The following is a 27,998-nucleotide window of genomic DNA, read 5'->3' as shown; positions in this document are numbered from 1 at the left end:
TCCATATACCAGGTTCCCCCAATTCACATCATGGCCATCTACCTCTGGGTTAAGGCAGTGAGGGTCAGGGCTGGGTAAGCACTGGAGTCAGACTTGGGAACTAATGGAGATCTGAGTAGAATTAGGGTCGTGGGTGTCTTTGGTGCACATTTCTTAGAGCAGAAAACAGTGATTTTATGTTTTGGCCTGCCAAGGTTGTTTGATAAATACCTGCAAAATTCTCTACTTTACTTGATTTCAAGTAGAGAGAAGTGAACTTGGAGACATCAAGTCAAAGCTGTTAGTACTGGTAAGTAACCAGAGCCCAAATCAGAGTTATACCAAGGGGTTAACTATAAAAGAAAAACTAGGTACCCATGTTGAACATATGAGTGACATGAGGCTCTACAACTTCATGAACGATTGAATACAGAGGGGACATGGGGAGAGAATAGCTGAAAGCAGTCTGACACAGTTTAATCTGGGTTAGTTGAGAGACCACTAATTGTACTACAAACTGAAAAGAGTCATATTTGAGAGAGTGATGTGAATTTCAAGTGTCTGTAGACCACACACACGGAGATGTTCCTGAGGTGGGATAGCTCAGGCCAGGGTAGAGATGTAGCAAAGCAGAAAGACAGAAAAAAAAAAATATATATATATATACACACACACACACACACACACACGCACACGCACACATATATATGTTTCGTGAATACATGTAAAGGCATTTTTAAGTGCCACAGTAATCTATATATTTGAAAATAATAAGAATACACAATTTTCTCTCTAATTTAAGTTATTGACCAATATCATGGAGCTGGCTTGACTAAGGAGTTGGAGAGAAGAGGGAGGTTACTGAGCCAGAGTGATGATTTCCACTCATCTGCCAGAATGCTTTTAGCTCTACCACCTCCTTTCAGAACTGTGTGGTGTCCATATGGATTGTGAGGCAGTAGATTATAAAGATAGCTTGAGAGGATCTAAAGATGTTTCAGGCACATGTTCTTCAAAAAAGCACACATGAACAACAGCAAGACTGGGGCTCAGCGTGTAGGCAGCCCCTCAGTCTGAAACTGCTGATGAGGAACTCTAATTCTGTCTCCAAATGTTTCCTGAAAAGGTGAGGGGAAAGGGGGATGGTACCTCAGTTTAGCTAATCTGAGAAGATCTACTTCCTCTTACCTGTTAGTTTTATTTAACACAACAAGAAGGAAGCAAGCATTCAGCTTGGGATCATTACCCTATTTGCAAAATCCAGAAACACTTAATGAATGTACCTCTAAACACAAAAAAGAACATCTAATTCAATTCTTCAAAGATTTTACTGAGTCTTTCTTGCATTTACTGCAAAAATTCTTACAGAAACTTATTGAGAAGATCTACTTCCTCTACCTGTTAGTTTTATTTAACACAAGAAGAAGGAAGCAAGCATTCAGCTTGGGATCATTACCCTCTTTTCAAAATCTAGAAACACTTAATGAATGCACCTCTAAACACAAAAAAGAACATCTAATTCAATGCTTCAAAGATTTTACTGAGCCTTTCTTGCATTTACTGCAAAAAATCTTACAGAAACTTATTAATTTTGGTTAATTAGAGAAGAATCTAATTAAAACACCAGGAAATTCAGATGGCCTGAGTAGAACTCTTCCTCCTTTTGCTTTACCCCCTGTGACTTTATTGGAAAGTAATTATCACCCAAAGCTATTCTCTAGAAGTTTTATTTCACATTGCTACAAAGTCCTCCAACAAATAAAGCTTCTCAGGAAATAATAATTGACAAGTTGTTGAACAATGATGCAATTCATGGGAGTGGAGATGTCAATGATTAGCATTTACTGTCTGCCCCTAGCATTATTGTGCATTCAATGCTTCCATTCCTCAAATTTTACAATGGAATTGGAGTGTTTATGCTAGTATTTGGTCTACTAATATGCATGTGGAAGATATGCAAGCATCTCTGTTTGTCCAAGAGACACATCAGGACAACCACACACATTTGCAGTCTTTCCTTCCACAATCTCAGTCATACAAAGAAAAAATTTCCATCCCAGCCACATCACTATTGCATAAAATCCTCTAGAAAGAACAGATCTTCTGAATAAAGAAATGTTGTTTCCAACAGGTGCTGTGTATATGGGTGTGTGTTTGTGTGGTTAAGAGACCTCACTAGCTTTTTGACTTTTTCCTTGATTTTATGAGTAGAAGTGAAAAAGATTACATGCCTTGCCTTTCCACCCACCCTTGATACCTAACTGAACAAAGCAATTCTGAAACTAGAAAAAAAGCTGGTTCAATAACCTGTTTTACAGAACATGAGAATCTGAGTGACACTGGGGCAATGCATGTCATTTTAAACATGGAAGTATGTGACATATTTATGATATTTCAATATTCATTTTTTTTGAAACCTAATCTCTATGCTTTAGAATAGATAGTGTAGCTCAACTAGGTAGATTCCAGAGATTTTTGAAGACAAAATATGAGACCTTTCACCCAACATCTTCATCTTCAACACTCTAACCAACCTCATCCATGTAGATTGTCATTGGATTAGATTTTGATAATATTTCTTTTTTTTCTACCATCTATTTCCCATTCCTTGAACATGAGACTTATATATGTTCATGTCTGTATGGGTATATATGTGTGTACCCAATGGTAAGTTCCATTTTAAGATTTATGTATTAATCCTAAAAAAATCCTCACATTTAAAAAAAAATCAAAAAATCCTTCACTTGTAAAAGTTAGCAAATTGGTAGATTTTACTTTGATTCTGCTTTTGTCCCTTTTATTCTCTCTGCCCTACAGATTTGACCAAAAACAAAACAGTAACAAAATACCTTACTTCTTTTAATGATGCAAAATAAAAATACTTTCTGAAGGTAATGCCATGGTGTTCTTCAAAAATGTTCTTCATGGTGTTCTAACATAATTTTTTTTCCTTCTCATTCAACAAGTATTTATTGTGCCTGCTGTACTCTGTACTGGTACAATGCTGGCAGTGGGATGCTGACTGTATATTTTTACTTTTCACCATTCAGAAAGTACCTGAATCTATCTACTGATTTATTTTTTTTTCACTTTGAAATAATAATAGATTCACGGGAAGTTGCAAAAACTGACCTGGGTGTGGTCCCATGCACCCCTTGCCCAGCTTCTCCCAATGAAATTACTACAATAATGACTAAAACCAGGAAACTGACAGTGGTACGATCCGCAGAGCCTGTTCACATGCCAGCAGTTTTGTAAGCACTCATTTGTGAATGTTTGCATTTATGTACTTCTAGGCAATTTATTATCTATATAGCTTTGTGTAACCACTACCACATTCAAGATACAGAAATGTTCTGTCACCACAGGGCTCCTTCATGCTACCCCTTCAGAATAACTCTTAACCTATCTGACCTCAGTTCCTAACCCCTAGTAATCATTAATGTCTTCTCTAGCTCTGTAATTTTGATGGATTTTGTTGAGAATTTTATGTACATGATACAGTATGCTGCCTTTTGAGATTGGCTTTTCTCACTTACCATAATGCCCTTGATATCCACAAAAATTGTTGTATGCATAGCTTTTTTGTTTTTTCTTTCTACTGCAAAGTAGTATTTTATGGTATAAATGTATTACAGCTTTAACCATTCACCTATTTTAGGACATTTGAGTTACTTCCAGTTTTGGGCTATTATGAATAAAGCCACTATAAATGTCTGTGTACAAGTTTTTGTGTGAAAATAAGGTTTCATTTCTCTGCATTAGATGTTCCAGAATGCAATTTCTGAATCATATGGTCTCACGTTCAACTTTACAGAAAACAGCCAATTGTTTTCCAGAGTGCCTGTACCATTTTATATTCCTACCAACAAGGAATGAGAGAGCCAGTTCCTCCTCATCTTTGCTAGCCTTTACTATTTTCACTTTTAAAAAAATTAAATGATTTTGAGAGATATGTAGTGATATATCATTGTGGTTTTAATTGCATTCTCTAGTGGGAAAGATGTTGAACATCTTTTCACGTGCTTATGTGCCATCTGTATCTCTTCCTTTGTGAAATGTTTGTTCATGTGTTTTAAATATATTCTTACTGTTTTTTCACTGTTGAGTTTTTAATGATTTTTTATATTACCCTAGATAAAAGTCTTTTGTCATATATGTGGTTTGCAAATATTTTCTCCCTATCAGTGGCTTGTCTTTTCATCCTTTTAACAGGATGTTTCACAGAGCAAATTTTTTCTTAAATTTTGGTGAGGCTCAATTTACCAATTTTTTATTTTATTGATTATGCTTTGGGCATCAAGTCTAAGAACTCTTGGCCCAGCCATAGATCCTAAAGATTGTCTCCTATTTTTTTCAAAACGTTCTACAGTTTGCTGTTTTACATTGAAACACATAATCCATTTGAATTATTTTCACCTAAGGTTTGAGCTGTAAGTTGAGGTTCTTTTGTTTCATTTGCCTATGCTTTTCCAATTACTTCCAGCAACATTTGTTGAAAAGCTATACTTCACCTGTTTAATTGCTTTTGCACTTTTCTCAATTATCAGTTGGACATATTTGTATATGTCTATTTCTGCATCCTCTATTCTGTTCTATTGATCTATGTTTATCCCTCTGTTAGTTCCAAATTCTAATATTTATCTCTCTACTACTATTACTGCTATATCAATTTGACAAGAAAGAACAAAATCTACTTCTTTTCACTATGTACATTAAAAATATCCTTCAAATATAATCTTATGTTGTTCTCTAAAAGATAAATTAAAGATAATTTTTAATAAAATAATTCCGTACCCCCAAAGCTGACAAATTACCTTATCATTTTAAATCTTTCATCTTCATAAACCAAATATTAGTGTGAAATGTTTCCTTTAAACGAAAAATGGCTAATATGCCACCATGAAAATGATAAACCATATACCTAAGCCAAAGATTCATTATCTAAAGACTGAGAAAAATTAGCAGGAAAAAAATACAACTAAGAAATGACTAATTCAAAAAACTCTTAACCATATAAAGAAACAATAGATAACAAAAAATCCTTGCTGGTCTGGATTTATAGAATACCCATAACGCCTTGGACAAACCTGTCATTGTATGATCTTAATTGTATACCTGAAGAAACTGAGGCACAGAAAGTTTAAAGGCCGATATAATCAAGCTGTTGTTGATCAAGGTAAGCGTGGACCCTACCACAGTTTCAAATCTACTGCTTACTCCACTTACTTATAATTTTTGTATTCACCAATAAGTGGGAAAGAGATCAAAATTTGAATATTAAACCAGAGCTCAGTATCATACTAAGAATATACTACTTCACATACTCCTATAGCCATGCAGTATTCACCAACTCTACAACCAACACTCACTTTTATAATTTTTTTATTTAGGTTAAAACACCATATTTTATTGATGATAAAGTAATTTAAGGAATATTTGTTAAATGCCTTTTTTGCCACTTCCCTAGTGAGTGTAAGACACCATGCCTGCCTCCATGGATTTTCCCTTCTAATTGAAATAAGATGTTCTACTTTATATTTTGCCAGAATGCCTTTTATAAAGTAAGTATCATTATAAGTAGGTATTTCTGATTTAAAGTGACAGACTGAAAACACGTATTTGTCTCCCCTACTCCTGAGATTTTATTTAAAATGACAGGAAAATATTTTTTAAAAGAAAAGCACAAATAGTGAAAGAACTGGAGGAAGAATCATCTTGCAATTATTTCAAAGTATTCTCAAATAGGAAAAGGAGATAAAAGCCTACCAGGAAAGATCAGGGGCACTATAAATGCAAAAACCAAGGGGAAAAGGTAGGTGAATTGAACAAGAAACTGTAGGTTTAAGTCAACAGTTAAGTGAACCCAATCTGGGATATTAACCCTGCAGCAAGACCAGGAATCAATTAGATAAATTAGAAAAGAAAGTGACTGTGCTGAAAGAATAATTTTTAAAAGAATAGAAATAATTTCCCAAATAAATATTATGAAAAGTTAACTATAAGATACTGGCAGTAAATAGTGAAAAGGGGGTTCTGTCATGTAACTGTAATCTCTTCTACTTAATATTTACGAAGAGTTAAGTATCTTACTTGATATAATATTAAATCAAGTTAAGTGTCAAAGAAAGAAAAATAATACCAAGTTCCTCATAATGAGGCTAAGGCAATTAAAAAAAAAGAAAAAAAAAAAAAAAAGCACTACTGGTAGACCTCCAATACATCCCTGGGTGTCTTAGCAGCAGAGTTTGGAGTTTCACTCCCTGACAATCTTCTGGAAACAACCACTTAAAAGATCATTGGATTATTTTTCCCCCAGGTCTATTGAGGTGTAATCGACAAATACAAATCGTATCTATTTAAGGTATACAACTTAGGGTTTTGGTAGACACAGATTTTGTGAAATAATCACCATAATCAAGATAATTAACACATCCATCACCTCATATGGTTACTATTTGTATGTGTGTGTGGTGAAAACACAGTCTGCCTTCTTAGCAAATTTCAAGTATGATACAGTTACTATTAAGTATAGTCACCATGTTATACATGAGACCTCCAGAACTATTCATCTTGCATAACTGAAAGTTTGTCTCTTTTGACCAACATCTCCCCATTTCCCGCTCCTTTAACAGATGTGTGAGCTGGAGTTAGAACTGCCATTTGCTTGTGCAAACAGAGGTAATGATAACATTTTAGATAGGATTGAGATTCTAGGCAATGCATGGTGTGGCTCACGCCTCCAATCCTAGAACGTTGGGAGGCTGAGGAGGGAGGATCACTTGAACCCAGGAGTTTGAGAACAGCCTGGGCAATATGGTGAAATGTTGTCTTTACAAAAATACAAAAAATTAGTCAGGCATGGTGGTGCACAAAAAATACAAAAAGTTAGCCAGGAGTGGTGGTGCATGCCCATATTCCCAGTTACTCAGGAGGCTGAGGTGGGAGAATCACTTGAGCCCAGGAGGTTGAGGCTGCAATGAGCTATGATTGTGCCACTGCACTCCAGCCTGGACAACAGAGTGAAACTCTGCCTCAAATATGAAAAAAAAAAAAAATATATATATATATATATTTGAGAATATGTGTGTGTGTGTATGTGTGTATATATATACACACACACACATATATATTCTCCTGACTAAAGTACTTTGACCCTGCTCTAATGCTAGCAAATGAAGTAACCTTCAAAGCCCTAGAATTAACTCCATTTAGTTTGGCTGAACTACTCCTATATTAACATAAAGAAGAAAGTATGTGCTGGTCTCAGATATTAACATTAAGAAGAAAGTATATGCTATCATTTGGATATGCACAGTCTGCAGTCTAGTTCCACTTCAATATTAGCTGGACTGCAAAGTCCATTTTAGAGCTATGGAAAGAGACAAAGGGAAGCAGAACTGGAGAAAATATTACTGAAGATAGGGCTGACCTTCATGCTCAGCCAGCAGGGAATGAGCAATTCTCCAAACAAGCAATCATACATGAATCTGAACAACAGATAGTTTTAGGTGGCATAAAGCTTGACTTCAAAATGACTCATTCCTTCTTCTCCCTGCTAGAGCACTGAAAACATTAAAACAGAACATTAGACAAGGTACTTGGATAACTGGGACTCCACTGAAGATTAAACACTACACAATGAATTCAAGAATCCAGTCTCTTATCTGTCTCTTATAATAGCTCCAAAGGAACAGAGATGAGATGAAAGATCCTACACGAATAGAAATGAACAAAAAAAAAAAAAAAAAGAACTAAATTTACACACTTTTATTAGCAGTCCATTTAAAATTCTATTTCAAAGAAATAAGAAAAAGTGATATGAAAGGAGACAATGGAATATTACAAGACAACACTGTGATGGTGATAAACTGTATTTCTTTTTCTGACAGCCGGCACTTGCACAATTTTTACTCTGCTCTCTCTGTATGACTTGGTAAATGTCCAGTGTGCAGAGCTTATGAGCATTTCACTAAGTGAAGGTGATGCATCTTCAGGTCTAACAGCCGTTCTCCACGTAGGACGATGCGTAAGAACTGGTCACACCATGCTCTTGACAAAAACTGCTTCATCGATCTGTTTTAATGCTCAGGCTCCTTGCTACCTATGAATTCCATCATCAGGCAGTATTTGTAAGAAATATGGCTGCTGACATATTTAAAGTGAACCAACTGCATGTTGCAACTGTTACAATATCTTCCCCTGTTTAATTCATTCTTTATCATAGGGATGCTAGATTTATCTATTAAAATACACTTGTCCTGTCAAGTCAAAAACTCTCCTACAAAAACAAACAAACAAAACTTACTTTTTTTTTTTTACAGTACCATTCATGTCCTTCTACTGTTTAGTTTCAACTAAATTTTCCAACCTTATTTCCTATTTATTAATGAATCCTAAGATACAACTAAACTAACCTAATACTCAAATGCCTCAAGTATATGATTATCTCTTCATCAACTGTTTCTTCGTCTGTAATGCTTCCAACAATACATTTCTTTCTTTCAAAAGGCCTTCTATGGATATCTTTCTTCTCAGTCCTTTCCCTAAGTAAGATCTTATGGCTCTTTACTTCCTTTTCCTTTCATATGTTGTTTGCACTTTTACAGAGCATTTGAAATTTTAAATTAACACAGTCTTTAGCTTTTTAATAAGATACTTTTCTAATAGTGGGAAATGTGCACCACACTGATCAAAACACATGTGGAGTGATTACTTTCCTACTTTGGTATCTTAGTATGAAAAACTATAACAAGAATATCATAGTCTGGGTGGTTTAAACAACATTTGTTTATCACAGATATGGGGGCTGGAAGGTCAAAGATCAGGGTGCGGGCATGGCCAGGTTCTGGCGAGGGTTTTCTTGATTTTCTCATGTGGAAGAGAGAAAGAAAGATAAAGCAAACTCTCTTGTGTGTCTCTCTTTATAAAAGCACTAATCTTACCAGGAGAGCTCCACCTTTATGACCCAATTACTTTCCAACGACTCCACTGGGGATTAGAGTTTCTGCCTATGAATTTAGGGGTGGGGTAAACACAAACATTCAGTCCCTAGCATTGACGATAAACTGACAAAACGTTGTGAGTTTAGAAGGTGAATAACACTCTATTTTAAAACTATGTCATGAAGAGAAAGGGATAGAGAACAGGTCGTAAACATTTGGAGAAAAAAAATTATAAAAATGAAAAATATCAGATAGCTTCCAGTGTTCAAAGAAGTGCCTGTGTCTTTGAAAAATGGTTTCATACAAGACAGTGCATTCAGTAGAGTGGCATTAATCCCATGTTCAAGATTTTAGCTAAATTTAGGAAAGACTTTTGTTGCCAAACTCGGAGATGAAAAGAGCTGCTATGTGAAGTAGTACACTAGCATGCTCTGAATGTGCACAAACAAAAGCTGCATTACCTTGTTTTTTTGTTTGTTTGTTTTTTAGAGACGAGGTCTCACTTTGTTGCCCAGGCTGGTCTCGAACTTTTGGGCTCCAGCAATCCACCTGCCTCAGCCTCCCAAAGTGCTGGGATTACAGGCATAAGCCACAGTGCCTGGAAGTTATGTGGACACAAGATGTTCTGTGATTTCTAAGTTTCCTTCAAGTGCTAAAATTCTAATATTCTAGACATGTCTGCACTAAACTTTTCATTGCAGGATCTAACACAGCATGTGCTTCCTTATCTGCTAAAACTGATTTAGATCTGTATAGCATAGCCAACAGTTCAACACAAAATGCCAAGAAATAGAATCCCTATTAAATGAGAACGATCACATTCAGGTGCTCTCTGATATTTTAACACTCAGTTTTTCACTCATGTGCACTAAATTATTGGTCTAGAAAGTCTAAATGAAAAATAAGTTGTCCAACTGTGAATTTGTAACCCTTAAACCTTTAAAGTACACAAATAATTGCTTATGATTTACCAACATCTGATCAGACTTTAGAAGAAAATAAATGTTATTATTAAAAATTCACGTAAGATATTATGCTATTAATGAACTTCTCTGTAAATGTACAGTACATAATATAATAAACACAATTTATCATCATATACGGAGCAAATGCAAACATAAACCTTTTCAAGCAAATCCTTTCCACAAGAGATTTTAGCATGCATAACAACTTATTTAATTTTTTTTCAAAGAATCTCTTTAAGCAGCATTCTAAATTAGGTCGCAAACTGTTGTTTTGCCAAGACTCCTGGTTTATTTCACTTAAGTTAAGCTCCAGGTACATACAGTATGGCAGAGCCCTTACTTCTTCTAGTCTATGCAGAAGAAACAAGATGAGAAAACCAGTGGACTGGAGAGAGTGACTGTGAGAGAGAGCATGCTTTCAGAAGACAATTGTGATCACCATGCACAGGAGAGACTGAACAGGGGCAGGCTAAAGGCAAGGCAATGTCCTTGTGCTCTGAGGTAATCAAGGTGAGATGAAAGAGAGATTTAAATGAGGACAGAAGAAAAATGTGAATAGGAGAGGACATAGACAAAACTACCTTCCCCTTCCTTTTCATTATCACTTGGCCTGCACTAACGTGGATTTTTAGCATCTCGGGGCTGGATTGCTATGAAAGTCTCTAAACTTCTTACTTCTTGAATTTTCTCCTTTAAAATTATCCCATTTTATGAGTATTTATAGGGTGAAAGCATAAACAAATGAATGGTGTCACATTAATTTTCCTATTGTCCATTTTTCACAATTTGTTCCTCCACTCAAGATGTCACTGATTCTCCATTCTTCATAAAATAGAATTTAAATTCAAAGTGCATCACATTTTGACCTCTATCTAACACATGACTTCTTCACTTTATCTTGCTTGCCTTCCTGTGATCAATTCTTCACATCAGACAGCCTAGACTCATTATGATACCCATAATGCAATATATGCATTTTCGCCTCTGTACCTTAGCTCATGCTGTTTCCCTCCCTACATCTCTCCGCATACCCAAAGAAAATCCTGTAAAATTTATTTTGCCATTTGCTGAATTGATTTTAATGACATAAGAATACAACTAACAGACAAGAACAATGCATATTGTTTAAAAGCATGAGTGTCTTCATAAGATGTAATTTTTCCTTTTTTTTTTTTTGTTTTAACTTCATTCATGGCTATCTTATTCTAGATTTTCATAAAACTATTTTTAAATGGTGCTTATTGATGGCTACTGGACTGAATTCAACTTCTTTCCTTTCCCTTACCAAAAACTGATCAGTACATGCCAGGTACAATATTAGCATAACATTTGGGATTTTATATATATCTGATAACTTCATAAAATATGCTTTTCAAAAGATGTCTGATATTTTTCTCTAAGGCATGTTTACATTTTCACTAACTCTGCTTCCTCAGGTCTTGCTATAAATTTCCTTTGTGGTCCCAAACATGACCCACCACAACTATATGTATTTGCAATGCATAATTTTCTTAAGATGAGCAGCTACAACTGCCTGATTCTATTAATTTGCTCATCAAGCTGTGCTAATATTATTTTTGAAATAGAGATTAAACTTTTCAACACAATGCATTGTATATTTATTTGCAAAATAATTTGCTTTACTTTTTACCATATATCATGTCTCTTTGAAAGAAAGTTTTTAGAGTGAAAATATTATGTTCCAAATAGCAAAATATCTAAAATACAGAAAATAAAAAAGAAAATTTCACCATAGTCCTATTAGTCTCATATAAGCATTGTGTCCATTCCAATGCCTTTTCTTCTGTCTTTGAATGTATTATTTACATCAACGTGACAATATTTTACATTTGATTATATTGTACATATTCCACTTAATATTATGCATAATATTATTACACTTTGCAAATATTACTCTTAAACGGAAAGATCATCCTTCATAGAAATCTGTTTCACTCTATTTCCTTACTATATGCCTATTATGTGGGTCACAATTTTTCAGCCTTAAAATTATCAATATATTCATAAATTTATAATATATCATAAATAGTGCTATGTGTTTTAAGTGGCATTTCCTAGGTAACAGATACCAGACCAGTATTTGCTTACAGAAATTTTATCAGGGAGCGGTTTCAGGAAAAAACTCATAAGGAAGAGAAAGAAACTAGGCAGAGGGAGACATTCAACTATGATGCAGTTACAACAGAGGAAACTCCACAGAAACCTCTGGAGTTGAGGTGGCCTCTCAGAATTGTCCATAATGGAGGAAATGGGTAAAATATTTGTCCTTGTGCATTGAAGCTGTCACATTATGTTTACTTATGTTCCCTGGGGACATAAACTCTGGCAAAGTAGCTCCCTTTAAGCAAGGGCAATTCTTGGAGAGGGACTCAGCTTGAGCTATCAGCAGCAAGTTTTCCTGACACCTGGGAGTATAACTGCCTTGGTCCTAAGGAAGTGATCTAAAGAGCACACCACATTATCCATTACAGTTCACCCTTTGTACCACTCAGATTCATTTGCTTCATATATGTTCATATTATTTTGTGGAGAGGAACTTAAAACAGGATAGTGAGACAAATCACAGCTCTCACAGATGCTACTGGTCTCAATGCACTTCCTTCTTACAATGAATTTTTTCCCAGCCAATGACAATGAGCCCAAGAACTGGGCTATGGATTCAGTCCACCAACTGTGAATCAGATCACAGCTAACACTCCATTTGTTCATTTTTTTGCACCTATTCATTCCCACTGTAATGTTGGGGGAAGGAGGGCTTAATAACGGTTTTCCAGGTCTCTGGATATTGATATCAGCTTAACTCCTGTGTCCAACAGACCTTTAAATGGCTGGGCAACCCCCTTATTCCCATGTATGTCCCAAGTGAATGACTGTAAATCTCTTTGAAAACAACTGATGAAGTAATTATATACCCTTGGTATTGCAGGGTCTTTCCTCACGGGGATCTATATTCTTCTTCAGTTCATGATTTGGAGTCTGAGAACTGGCTCAAGTGAAGAAAGTAGACGTGGTTTCCTAAGCTTATAGTGCGATAGCTGCTCTCATCCTTTTGATTTCTTTTGGTTGACTATTTTAATACCTTTATTGTCTTCCCATTTATATTTCTCATAGGAACATACGGCTTAATAATTATATCCAAAGCTTCCTGAGTACTAGGTGTCCCCTATGCTGCCATTCCAAGTGTGACACTCATTACAATAATTGCACCCAACATCCTTCTAACGTTAAAATGCCACAACGTGGCCAGTATTATTTCCAAATCTTATTATCGCCATTTTTCAAGAAAGTATTTCTGTAATACATTAGATATGTTTCTCATAGTCTTTTTGATGACTACTTATCCAGAATCCTTCAAATGCCTGAGGTATTGAACACTCCAGGGTATGGTCTCTGAAAAGAATCCTACCCTATTTCATGTCAGGTGGAAGTTTTAATAATCAAAGTTCTACCATATGCCTTTAGTCCACCCAGAGCCAATGGTATGACCCTCCTTGTTGCCATCTGGTGAGTTCACTGAATTGAGTGTTTTTCTTACCATTGAGAGTCTCTTCATCTAATAGAGAACAGTGAGGAGATATGTGTTTATTAATCATGTCTATCAAATCTCTTAATGTGGTTTCAGTAGAAAATATTTGTGATATTCCCAAAAGTGAAAATCTCAAGTTTTATATCCTAGGAATAAACCAGTGATTTCTATTTGTTGTAAACAGCTAATATCTATTATAATCATTTCTAATTATTATCTTACAACCTGGAAGGCCAGAGGCAGTGGCTATAAACTTCTAAGAGAAAAACTGCCTATTACTGCCTAACAGTTTTTTAAAAGGAACATTATTTTCAGAAAATGAGGGTGGTGTATGTTCTTCATATCAAACTTCAGTTGGTGAGTTTTGTATGACATGCCAGTTTTGGTTGATTAATCACATTATATAAAAAACATATTTCAGCCTGAAGGGTTAATATTCTTGTCACATAAGTTTACTTACATTCTCTTTTTGAGCATAGGACAAAAAAGAAATGAATGACCAAGGCTGATTTTAACCTTATAGGACTGGGTACCGTGCCAATTTCTTTCATGTATATCAATTCATATAATTATAACACTACCAGGTAGAGGCATTAGCCCTATTTTTAGATGTGATAACAAAGACTTCGATCAGTCAAGTATTCTATCCAAAATTAAAATCTGGACATGATAGAGGCAAGATTTAAGGCCAGGAATGCTTGATTCTAAAGTCTAACCTATCCTAGCACTTGTCAAGAGAAGAGAAAACTCTGATTGGACTATATCTTACGTAATTGTTCTCCAAAATCTCTTTATGAAGAAGGCAGATAGTCAAAATATGATTTTCCCAGAAGCTTGCTTGGATGAGAAAAAGTAGATCTCTTCCTTATACGGCCTCATGATAAAACTCAAATCACAGTACATCAATTATCTCTTATTGTATATAACTTAAGAATGTTTTGTGCTTGTAAATTAGGTTATAAATAACCTTATGGGAAGTCTCCAAGGGAAAAGAAAAGGGAGGGGATAATTCTATTCTTAATACCAACACATGAGCTTCCAGTAAATAATTCCACCAACTCTAAAAACAAGAGCTGAATAATGAAAAACAAGGACTCTTGTAGGGAGAAGCTTGGCAACTCAAACACATAAACTGTGAGATTCAGGGACAATGCAGAAAAGCCGTACTTCTGCAGCAACCTCAAGTTATTCTAAGAGAGGGGCCTTCTTTAAAGGACTTGATGGCTAGAGAGAAACAGAACTGCAAAGGAGAAAAGGACACACCACAGCAATTGAGGTCCAGAGAGCTCTCCATGGTGCTGCTCAAGTCAATCTAGGCTTCCTCTGATGGTTCCTAAGCAATATTTAAGTTACTTTTACTCTTTTTGAGTTAAGGCTCTTCCTAGTTCTAAATATCTGTAAAACTGGAACACAGTTTCCTGTTATTTATATAAGAGTGCTTTTACCTTCCTTTCACTAACTAAATTATGACTCCACATTTAGCGTTTAATAGGACCTGCTTTGATGTTTATCATCCACCTTAAGTTAAGACACCATGCCTCACTTATCATCAAATACAGTTGGTTGTCCAGGTCTGCAGGAACCCATAATTGTTCTATGTGAGGCAGAATATGCTTTCCCTTAGTCATCTTAAGAGAAATAATAGGCTGACCAGATGTATCTCCCTGAGGTCTTTTGAAACCAAGTGATAAAGTTGCTCATCTGCTTGCATCACTACCCAGCTATAAGTAAGCGTGGTTTTCTAAGCTTAAGAGTCTTAGTTCAAGTCTGGTTGTATTTATTTGCCAAGAATTATAAGTACATCCATTAGAATTTTGATTTTGGAAATAAATTTGTTTCATATTTTACCCCGGGGAGGGGGGGGAAGACCTCTCTGGGGACCCAGATCAAAGAGTATCATCTTTATCATCATCATTATCATCATCACCATAAAACAATTACCATATAGAAAAAGAATAATTTATCTCCTATCACCGTTATGCTAAGGTAAAAATGGTGGCTAATGACCTTCATTTTTATCATCTTGTAATCATAAACTAATCACTAGCTTTAAGGCATTAAGGAGTTTCCAAGTCAACATGGCAGCCTGAATAAGCACACTTTCCTTACCTCCCTCCACAAGTTTAAATGACAGTAGACAGTACAAACTATGATGAATTTTCAACAGTACTAGAAACCAAATGAGGCAGATAACATTAGTAAATCAGACAGTTTGAAAAAATTTTAGAAGATAAAATGTACATGTGGCTCTAACTTCTGCTTCCATAAAGATGAGATGGTCATAATTTTCCCCATTCCTCCCATTAAGTATAACTAAAATGCCTAAACATTATATACAAAATAAACATAAGAATACTCTGAAAGGTAAGGAGAATAAGGCATACCAGCTAGGGACCTTGATACCCAAAGAATGACACAGTGGTAAGTTTCTTAGTTTGATTTTGCCTCATAGATTCCAAATTTAAAGCTAAAGAAACTGGAAAATCCTATGGGACACAAAGACTAAAAGCAGTAAGAAAAGCTTGTTCTCACTAACCAAAGAACCAGGAAAGATACATACTAGCAACAATTTTAGGTAATAACTGTACTATTCTAGCCAGATATCAGGAGAAAAAATATGGCCTCATCCTCACCCATACCAGCAAAGGTTGAGAGGGGAGCCTACAGTTAGGACACCCTCACGAAGCTATAATGAGGCATCTCATCCCCATCTGAGTGATGCCAGAGAAGGCTGCATAGGCAGCCAGGTCCTTCATTCCTGCTGTATCAATGCCAATTTCCTGGTTGTGATATTATACAATCATTGTAGATGTTACCATTGGGAAAGACATATATGGGATCTCTTTACATTATTATTTACAACTGCATACAAATCTATAATACAATGATCTCAAAATAAAAATAAAACATTTATCAAATATATGTAATTACAAACAAAAAATGTTATTATATACAGAGGATTCAGAACACAAATACAAAAGTCATGCTATAGAAACACCAAAAGAAGAATCAGAGGAAAAAATAATACATTTTTTTTAACTGAAGAATTTATTAAGTGTCTGGTGGGCACATAAAACTATCCCCTCCTGGTTGCATGCTTGAATGCCAAACATAACAAAAAAGATATTAAAATCTTTTACAGAGAGATTTCAGCTACCTACAAAGTAATAAGAACTTGTTTGAAGTTAAGGTTCTCATCAGAAATAACGGATGCCTAACAACTATAAGATAATAATTTCAAAGTACTAAGAAAAAAATTATTTTGAAGTCATATTTGTATATCTAGAAAAACTATCAAACAAATGTGAAAACAAAATAAACACATTTTAGAGAATGCAAATATCCTGCAATTTTACCTCCCCTGTACTCTTTCAGATAAGTGAACAACAATGACAAAACCCTTAAGATTGAGTCTAACAAAACAAAAGAGAGAGAGGAAAGAATTCTAAGACTTGCAGCAATGAAATTCGAGAAAGAGCTAAGATGACACAAAGGTGAAATTTTTTAAAATTTCTAGGATGACAGTTCTAATATAGGACTAATAAAAAGAGGAAAAAATTATATATTTATAACATAAAGAGCTTCTAGAATATTCCCAAGAGGAAAGTTGCTTCTTTGAAGTTATAACATAATGAATAAACTAAGTAATGATAATGTAATTTTAAATTGTATTTATTAATTTCTATACTGATTAAAATTGTATTAACTTCTGCATGTTTTCAGTATTTGGCCAAACGGTAAGTAAACCTCCAACCAGTTTTTAAAGTACTTGATAAATATTGATAATATGGTGAATCCTATTGACATGCTGAAGCTTAACAGTGATTCTATTCTCTAAGTCTACACATACAACAAGACTTTATTGTGAAACTCTTTCAGTATTGTGGCAGCTAGTATTCATTTCTGAAAGTTTCTTGTTAGGCCACCTCATTTTTTAAAAATACCTTATTCTCATTTTATGACAACTAAATCCCAAGTTTGGATGATTTCTAACTTCAAGGCAAAGTAACAGCTATATCGCTAGAACCTGACCATCCCAAATCTGAAAATTCAAAATCTGAAATACTTCAATATTCAAAACATTTTGAGCACTGATACGGCACTCAAAGGAAATGCTTGTTGGAACATCACAGAGCTTGGGTTTTAAGATTTGAGATATTCTACTGGTAAGTATAATGCAAGTATTTCAAACTCTGAGAAATAAAGAAATCCAAAATAATTCTGATCTCAAGCATTTTGGATAAAGGAATATTCAACCTGTGTATCTATTGTGATCATTTATTGTATCAATTTGACTAGACCAAGGGGTGCCCAGGTATTTGGTTAAACATTATTCTGGGTGTCTGTGAGGGTGTTTGGGATAGGGTTAACATTTGAATGGATAGACTGTGTAAAGCAGATTGCCCTCCCCAGAGGGGAGAGTCCTCATCCAATCTGTCAAAAGTCTGAATAGAAAAAAAAGGCAGAGTAAAAGTCTCACTCTAGTTATCTGTCTTTGAGCTGGAACACTGATCATCTCCTGCCTTTGAACTTGAACTTGGACTATAACTTATACCATAGGCTCTTTTAGTTCTCAGGCCTTTGGACTTGAACTGGACCTATACCGTCAGCTCTGCCAGGTCTCAAGTTTGGTGAATGCATATCCTGGGACTTCTTAGCCTCTGTAACTGCATAAGCCAACGTCTTATATAATAAATCACCTGATATATTTGTTATATTTCTTTGGAGAACCCAGACTAATACAGCTGTCCTGGAGATAGTCTTAAGAATTTACAGGAATAATTTACCTTTTTTTTTTCTTTTTAATTTAGGATGCTTGTAAATACTCATCATAGGAGCCAGGGAAATTTGTGGAGAGTAGAATTGATTGAATCACAGGTGTATTGCATTTGGTATAGAGACATCGCTATACTGATACAAATAAATAGAAATTGCTTGCCCCTTAACCTATGCAAAGCTAGTCAGATACAGAGAACAGTCAGTACATAGAATGAATTGTAGGGATTATGTATTTATTCCTTCATACTTGAATGTAGGAATTAAAGTTCTTCAAAACACTGTCTGATTATCAACCCTTCCTTTCACAGAACATAAGCAAAACACTCCTAACAGTGCCAATTGAAGAATCATCAAAATTATTTTAGAGGATCAGCATTGTGAAAGAGAGTACAAGGTGCCCACCCATTCCTCCTCTTCCTAAGACCAAGTTATATTCAATTTCTCAGCCTCCCTTTTCATAATGACTGTCCCCTTGTGTGAGTTCTAGCCAATGGAATGCAAATGGCAATGATGTGCAACACATCCAGATCTGACCCATAGGAATCTATCACATGTGATTCTCCATGTTTTTTACCCTACAGGGAAAAGGAATAAAATTGAGCAAGGTGGCCTTGGAAACCATATGGAGAAGACAGCAGGGCAAGAAGGTGGAAGGAATACGGGCCACTGAATCAAAAGGAGCAACAACATCACTTAGACTTCATATGAGAGATGGTTGAGTCAATGAACACATTTTGGTTTGTTTGTTACAGAAGCTATCATTAAATTAAGTAATGACCTTACACTCATCCACATTTTAAAACTCAAATTAAAAACTTTCAAAATGCAGTTGACTTCAGGCCATAGAAACACACTGTTATTAATTGTGCATCAAATGGTATCCCAGGATAAATGCAAGCTGGTATTCCTCTTGTGAGTTTATTGTGGCTTCTCCAAATGCAGATGAGAAGAAAACCAGGCCCATTTTTTTTAAAGCTATTCACAATATAAAGAATAAAGAGTATTTTAGTTTTTAGAACAATCTTAAGATAATAGAACAAGAGTGTTATTCATGGACAAGAGAGAAGAATCACTCACTTCTAAAATTCTGGCAATATAGTACCAGAATTTTTAAATACAAGAAAACAAAAATAACCCCTTAAATTGATATTTTGAAAGATTTTAATTAAGTGTTTACAGGATAAAATTTATAAAAGTGAAATGACTAGACATTTAAAAGGTAAGTATGTCAATTTCATCAGTATCTACAGAAAAAAACGGATGGCCATTGAGTCCTAAACTAGTGTTTTAAAAGGATAAATTGATGTTCACATTTTGGAGTTTTGATCTGAAGAGAGAAAAAAATGCTGGGAAAGAAGAACACATCAAGATGCATTTACATTGCTGCTGAAAGAATAAGAGAGGGCCTGCATTCACTCATCTTTTTTGCTCTCTAGTTCAGGACATGTCTAAACATAGCCAATAAAATGAAATCCAGAGTAGTTCATACGCTTTGTTCAGTTTTTCATTATAGATAATTACTTTTTATCCATTTGTCATTAGCTCAATGACTCAGACCAAAAAGTGTTTTTTCTTCTTTCCTTTATGTTATTTCAATTATTCTACCATTTGAAGCAAAATGATAACAAGTCACATTGTCAGTGGTTGAAGGTTTAGAAGTATTAAATTTTATTAATAATTATCTTTAATTCAGTAAATGTTAAATAACCCTACAGAACTCATTTCTCTATTTTACTTTTTGTCAAGGTTGACACCTGCTTCCTACAACCAGACACTTTTTTTTTTTTTTTTTTTTGTTGAGACGGAGTCTCGCTCTGTCGCCCAGGCTGGAGTGCAGTGGCCAGATCTCAGCTCATTGCAAGCTCCGCCTCCCGGGTTTACGCCATTCTCCTGCCTCAGCCTCCCCAACTAGACACTTTTAACAGATTTAGCTGCTAATCAAAAGAAATGAACAGCAATTTTAACACAAGAAAAACACCTCAATTATATGTACATACATACAGAGGTATATGTACAGAATTAATCTAGTCCATTATCAAAGGTTACATAATCCTTAGCCTGCTTGCTGAACGGAATATTATATATAGCTTTTACCTATTGTCAGCTTTTAAGAAAGACTTACAACGTCCTACTGTGAGAACTAAACCTCTCAGCCAAACTACATTCTCAAACCATGAAATAAAGCACCGTTAGGCTTTCCACTCATTTTGTTTTAGGTTAAGTAACAACTAAGAGGAAGCACACTTAGCTCAGTCAGTTATGCATGTGATGAACAAAATGTCACTTTTTTTACACACTACCCTTGTCACTGTTTCTCAATGTGGTTATGCCTGTGCATATAAAATGTGGAAATGAACGTTCCCATCTCCAGGCTGCCTGAATGAATACAGTTCATGAGTCTGTGTGTTTACTTTCAAAAAGATAGGCATTGCTTCAGCCCCCTCCCATCAATGCATCAAAATGCAGCCTTAAGCTTAAAATGTAGCTTGTAAACAAGAGGTTTCTGCTATTGTCCAAAGCATTCTAAGCCTGAAAACTATTGGCAGCTTAACAACCACTGCAAAGAACACTGTTGTAAAACACAGACTCCTTTTGTTTTATTATGAATTCCTAATTTAGTCAATATCTCACTAAGTTCTTTTCTGACTCTCCCTTAACCATCTTACACTGTACACACACATACACACACATACACACATGCACACGTGCAATTTCAAAACTGTTAGAAATTACAAATAGGTAGGACTTGAAGGACTGAATGAGCAAATGCTATAGTGAAGCTAAGGGAGCTCCTCACGCCGCAGCCTTGGACAGTGATGTTCCAAGTCATTAGCATGTCCTCTGTTTTTGGCAAGATTCCCTAGGTAGGACTGGGCTTCCAAATACTTAGAGCCAGAATGTGTAGCAGCAGCACTTTTTGCCTTCCACATGAATGATCACAGCTCTCAGAACTAGCAGATTGGTGGCTGCTGGTAATGCTGGGCTTTTGAGTCAAGTGAAAGGGCCAGTGAATTGATTACATATTCTTTATTCTGCCACAAGTCCTACTTATTAAGGGCTCTTACAATATCTGGCACTATTTTAGGCATTTTGTGATGGCCCTACATCTAAGCCTTATGTAGCAATTCAAAGAGCTATTCAATCCCTTGTTACAGCCAAACCCCTTGCCAGCAAGCCATGCCTTGACTACATTATGTACTTATTGGCAGATGGAGTTTGGGGAGTTCTGTCAAATTGTGAAGGCAAAAGCACAGAGACCCAGTAGGGCAGAGCTAAGGGAGAAAAACAGATAAATATCTCTCAAGGGCAGCAGGGTAGGGTTAGGAGAAGCTAAAAACATCTACAAATTGGGAGATTCTAGATTAATACAAGAGTCTGAGTTTCTCATTACTAAAGAGTTATAGGGATACTTTATTTAAAAAAAAAAAGTAACCTTCCCCCTCCGCCCCCAAAAAGCACGTAATTTTACTCTAAATTCAGAGTCTAAGCTTTTGTAGATATTTCTAAACAATTTGTGTTTTAGTTTGCTTTCCAGGCAGATATCTTAGTCGACTAGTCATGTTCACTTAATCTTGTGTTGATTTTTGAAGAAATTTTCTGTTTCTATGAGTACCCTAATCAATTAACTTCTTGTAAGTAGAAAGACAATTTTCTCTTTTTCTTTTCTATCAAATAAAGCTGAATACTTTCTTAATTTTTTTTATCTGTTTGCCACCCTGAATATTTCCTTTCCACAAAAAAAAAAAAAAAAAAAAAAAAGTCTGGCGTTGTGCCTTACCTATCAAGGAAATACATTTTGTTGGTAAAAATGGTTGCTGTCTTTCATATTTGAAAACATTTGAAGATTTTTGCACAGAGAAAGCATATAAACTTGCCTTGGACCAATATTATGAATGGCTTATCACTTTGTTATTATATTAATAATAGTTGTCTTTGGTGATCAGCAAAGTGGCTTGCCCTTGGCTTTCATGCTTTATCCTGGAGAACTGCGAGGCTGACAGTAACTTAAAGAGATGGCTCACTGGAAAAAGAACATGGTTCTGCTACACGGTGTCAAAAAATTCCAAAGCCACAGGCCAGCCATTTGTGATGTCTTTAGTTAGAATTGCACTGTCTATTCCAACAAATAAATTTCACCTATATTAATATATGAGGATTTGAGTATTGGTGGGAGAAGTTACTCTAATCTGAGCCTACCTACTATTTCTTAGAGACAGACCTGGAAACAATAGAAGATTCACGAAAGACATTGGCCTTTGGAGTCAGACAACCAGGACTCAAGCCTTGAGGTCAGTTGAGGAAATTTGATTGAGCATCTTAAACTCCTTAAAGTTTCATTTCCTATCCAAAAAATGATACTATTATAATTATTTCAAAGGTGGGATAGGATTCTCCGGATCTAACTTCTCTTTCCTTTGATCTAAGTCAATTCATTCATTTATCCAAAGGATGTTTCCAAATCAGAGAAGTGATTAGGATGCTTTCCTGTCCCAAAGCTCCCTATATTTGGAGAGCACAACCCACACCATATAGTATGCAGTCTTTTATGCCATACAGTCAGGGTTCAGCCTGCCTTTCCAGCCTCATCTCTGGTTATTCTCCTCAATTCATTTCCCATTCTAGCCATGTCAATATAGATTCATCCTGTGTTTTCAGCCCCCTATAGCTGCATGTTTGTTCAGCGTACTTCCCCAATGTTGCTCTGATCAGTATGTCCTTCCTGTTTTTGTCCACTTAGCAAACTTTCGCTCAACTTTCAAAGCCAAGGATATCTCCACAATCCCCACCTTTCCAGCTATGCCTAGAGCTTCTTCCAAGAGAAACAAAGATTAAATTTCACCAGGTGAAACAATCCCATTCTTTGCTTCTAAAATGAAAAATATATTTTATTTGCCACCCAACATAAATATATCTAGATGCTATTTAACCACAGAAAAATTGTAGAAAAGAATGCAGTCTGTGTATCTAAAATCTGAGCACCAAAAAATACTATGGTATTATTCAGATTTCCAAAGTCAGTCAACTTTAATTCATCACAGTTTATGTAGTCACTGACTTGTGAGAAAGGCAGCGCACATCCAGAAAAATATGCCACCCGAAAAATGAGCTGATCCACATCAATTACTTTAATCATTGATATTACTTGCTAGGTACAAGATGTATCGTTTCTAATATAATAACACTTGAAAATTGGTATAAATGAGTAGACTGAGATTCAAACAAGTGCCCAGGTGTTTGATGCATGGCAGGGTTGCCATCCAAATCCTGTTCTGTCTGACTCTAGAAGCTTTTTTATTTCTACCTTTCCACATTTTCCCTTAATCGATCTTATACTATATTCATATATGAATATATATAACAATGGTTCATGTATCTTTATACAAGGTATAGGGTGTTATCTCTAGCCAGGTCACTTTAAATGCTCTTTTGCTTAAGAAAAAAAAGTAGCCTTATGATGTGGATTGATAGGTTACAGCCAATTCTAGAGGAAGAGAGAAAAGGAATCTTCAAAACAGAGTTACATCCCATTCATAATGCAAATAAATTTCCTCTCTGGCTGCTAGACTGGTAGCCTTTCTTATTTTTGGTTCAATTCCCTATAATTTTTTTATGTTTGTCTAAATAAAGGTGACATGAAAGTAGAATTATGGCATAAGTTCTAATTGACTTATTTAAAATCTTCTCATTTCTTCATTTTCCTGATTAACTGGAAGGGATTTATTACTGTTGTGGTGGTGGTCTTGGCATGGTGGTGGCTGTGTTTAGCAACCTAAAACCGTGTATGTATCTTTACTTCAAACATTTTGTGATCTTATGATGATATTGAAAAAAAGTTTATTCGTATTCTGAAGGAAATATATAGTGGTACACAATATTTCTCACATAGCAAATGCAAAGGAAAACAGTGACTTGATTTAAAAAGTCAGAAAGTGTTACTTTAATACAAGAGTAAATATGAGATCATGCGTGTCACAACGAAACATTTCCAGCAATCCTATATTCTTATTTAGACTTCCATTGTTTTTAGATACACATATAGTAGACACAGACATAGATACAGACGCAGACGTAGGTATAGATATAACTATATAGCATTTAAAAGTCAATTTGAACTGAAAATAAAAACGAGTTTAAAGGTTAGTAACACATCAAATCTATTCCCAGGAAGAGCTTCCTTCTCTTAAGTGGCTTCTTAACTGCGAATCAGGAGGAATCAACCCTGCTTACTCTGTCTTGTGTTCTGGGAAAAACGAGAAAGGGGCTGAGATATTTGTGGGGAACAGAGAGAAGGCAGCTCCAAATGTGCAGCCAGAACAGGTCCATACAGATATGGGGATTATTTCCTTCACTAGACAATAAGCACAGAGGTTTCCTCTGAGTGGACCTCCTGTGGTGTTCACATGTAGCACTTAAAGAACTTCTGATAGTAGTTACAGCTAACAAGGAAGCTCCCAAACATCTCCAAGTTATTAGTTTGTTCTCCTGCAATGACTTATCACAGTATGATTTAAAAACTCCATAAAGTAGGTTGGAAAGTAGCAAGATACTGAATCTATCCTTGAAGAGTTTTTTATTAAATTTCTTGGGAAAAAATATGAGTTCTCCAGTCCTTCATGAGCTGAAGGCCTAGCCTAGCTCCAGAGCAAAGAGAAGACACAGGTTAAATAGGGACAACAATTGTAAAAGGCTAGATTACCATTCTGTGTTAGGTAACACAGTGGGTGGTAACCATTCTTGTTCACAACTGAAGAACACCATAGACATGCTGGAAATAGGGCAGAGCTAGGACTGATTCTATATGATATACACATTTCCAAACATGCATTATCTTATGCTGTCTACCATCTTGTATTAACTGTCGCTGTGGAGGTTTCTAAAAAGCATTGTTTAAGGCCGGGCGCGGTGGCTCAAGCCTGTAATCCCAGCACTTTGGGAGGCCGAGACGGGCGGATCACGAGGTCAGGAGATCGAGACCATCCTGGCTAACACGGTGAAACCCCGTCTCTACTAAAAATACAAAAAAAAACTAGCCGGGCGAGGTGGCGGGCGCCTGTAGTCCCAGCTACTCGGGAGGCTGAGGCAGGAGAATGGCGTAAACCCGGGAGGCGGAGCTTGCAGTGAGCTGAGATAGTCCGGGCAACAGAGTGAGACTCCGCCTCAAAAAAAAAAAAAAAAAAAAAAAGCATTGTTTAAGATAAGACAGAGCAAGGCTATCTCACCAAGAGCAAGTCAGGAAGCCTACATCAGGAAAAACCTCTGTGGAGAAGAAACATCAGTGTGTCTTAATAAGTCCAGAAGCAGAAATCAAAGATTTCCAGCACCTGGAAAAGTTGCCCACTTTTAAGAGGTCAGCAGTCATCAATTTAGGTGTGTATACATGCAGTCAGAAATTACTAATGAGTAAAAATCTAGATGACTTGGGCTTACTCGACATTGATGCCCCGGTCTAATGAATGACATCACTCAAGGACTAACTCACAAATATTTTTAGAAGTTTAAAACCAATTCCATAAGTATTGTACACAAAGTAGCATAAAGCAAAGAGAGAGAATAGAAGGACACCCTGGAAGTTAAAAGCAACTTGACAATAGCAGGTTTATGACAGACCAATAAATAATAATATATTTCCCATCTTCTTTTTTTTTTTTTTTTTTTTTTGAGACGGAGTCTCGCTGTGTCGCCCAGGCTGGAGTGCAGTGGCGTGATCTCGGCTCACTGCAAGCTCCGCCTCCCGGGTTCCCGCCATTCTTCCGCCTCAGCCTCCGAGTAGCTGGGACTACAGGCGCCCGCAACCGCGCCCGGCTGGTTTTTTGTATTTTTAGTAGAGACGGGGTTTCACCGTGTTAGCCAGGAGGGTCTCGATCTCCTGACCTCGTGATCCGCCCGCCTCAGCCTCCCAAAGATATTTCCCATCTTCTAATTCCCAAGCAGTTAAACATTATTCACTGGAAGAAGCACTATTACTATATAAATTCCATGTGACAGCCCCTGCCACTCACAAAAAGACCCAATGAAGTCTAAAGAAAATTTCAGAGAGATATCTTTGTATCTTAGAGACCGAAAAACATATTGATTGACTTTCCAACAGTTGAACATATTGCTGATCATATCCTAAATTCACCAGGTTAAATGAAATAATGAAGCAAGTATTTAGCTAATTAATATGTACAGAAAAGAGAAACAAAAACAAGCCTAAATAACTAATCATTACAATCTAAAAAGTATTGCTTGTTCTGATTTTCAAGATTAAAAATCTCAGCTCATTACCTGTATTTATGTTTAGACAGGGAGCACTGTACTAGTGTTACAAACTCTCTTCCTTCAGCGTTTCTTCTATAATCCTTTCTTCAGTTAGTATTTTAATGTTTGTGCTCAACAACTACAATTTTTTTTGTTTTTGTTTTTCTGAAAGTAAGACATTTTGTCATTCTAACACATTAGACAAGAGAAGTCAAACAGAAGAGAACAAGGAAGTAGGTAATTTGCATAGCCTACCTGCAGGCCTTCAATAGCTAATCGCAGCATACTTGGTGTGAGTTTAGAGGCTTGCTTGAAAGTGAAGTTACTCCAGTCTATGATCAAAACAAACCCATTCACTTGAAGCTCAGGATCTTCAATCATGGCTTCTAAAGAAAGTAAGATGGCACGCAAAATGTCCACCAGTGTGTACCTATGGGCAACATTGAAAAGTACTAAGTTAGGTCTGACAATCATTTTTGTAAAAAACTATAAAATATTTTCTAGCACACTAAAAATTCACTTTAAAATACCTTCAGAATCTTAAGGAAATAATTTTGTTTAAAAAACTATTTTAGGAAGAGGTTTAATTTATATGTACTCAAAGAACATAATCAAATGTAACATGTATTCTGCCCAAACAAATGGCAATGCTTTCTCATATTTTATCATCATTTAGTTTACCTCCAGGCCTTCTTATGATTTTCTAAAATCTCATTCAACTAACCCAAAATTAGGCATTGCACTTTTTAAGTGGTTCAAAAATGCCCTCAGTAATACTGACATTTAATTTCTTCATATTTGAAAAAACTGAGAATGAGATTTGAGTGAGTCTCATCAATAAATGAAAACACTGTATATGACAGCTATGAATAAAAGTTACTCAATTCAAATGACTTGTATTGAGTTTGTATCATAAAGAAAAGGAAAGGTGGGAGGGATAGAAAGAGAAGGAGATAAATATAAATAAAAGTGGGAAAAATCATGGAAATTTACCTACAATAATACAAGCCATCCTAACTCAAGGGTTGGATGTTTTTTGTTTTGTTTTCTGCTTTTCACCTTAGCAAAGTTCCTGGAACGTTCCAGTAACCCAATAAATACTCTTTATGTTACTGTAAAAGGGACTTGACTAGAGTAGAAAGACACTGGTTGGAGATTAAGACACCACTTCAATGAAGGCAATGGAACTAAGAACAAAAATAAGAAGCCAAATTTGAGTGACATTTTAGACAATCTTGCTATACTGTGACAATGTGAGGACTGAAATTAGGGAAGTGTAAAAAATGACACATATTTTAGCTTCACAGCCTGAATACATAGTAAAATTTTTAATCAATATCAATAATGAAAAAATAGGATACTGTTGGAAATGGTTGGAAATACAAAGTTTTGAACAGAACTTACTGTATTTGAGAAACATGTAGTATACCCAGAGAGGTATATCAAGCAAGCTTCTGAAAAAAATGGATCCTGAACTCAGGGGAGAGCTCAAAACTGAAAATTGTGGAATTAAAAGCATATGGACCCTAAGTTCAAGGAAGC

At 35.7% G+C, this 27,998-nt stretch overlaps 1 protein-coding gene across 1 annotated transcript in view; it reads right to left on the bottom strand.

Annotated features, from left to right (window-relative positions):
• The window catches only part of CLVS2 (clavesin 2), a 74,147-nt gene that overhangs the window by 30,815 nt on the left and 15,334 nt on the right, over positions 1–27,998 (bottom strand). The window contains exon 3 of the mRNA XM_033234446.1: positions 26,712–26,886. Within this exon, the coding sequence (XP_033090337.1) occupies positions 26,712–26,886 (175 nt within the window). The remainder of the gene's footprint in view (positions 1–26,711; positions 26,887–27,998) is intronic.

The sequence above is a fragment of the Trachypithecus francoisi genome, unplaced genomic scaffold (genome assembly GCF_009764315.1).
Source record: "Trachypithecus francoisi isolate TF-2019V2 unplaced genomic scaffold, Tfra_2.0 Lachesis_group15, whole genome shotgun sequence".
NCBI lineage: Eukaryota > Metazoa > Chordata > Mammalia > Primates > Cercopithecidae > Trachypithecus > Trachypithecus francoisi.
This window is presented reverse-complemented; position numbering and strand designations above follow the sequence as displayed.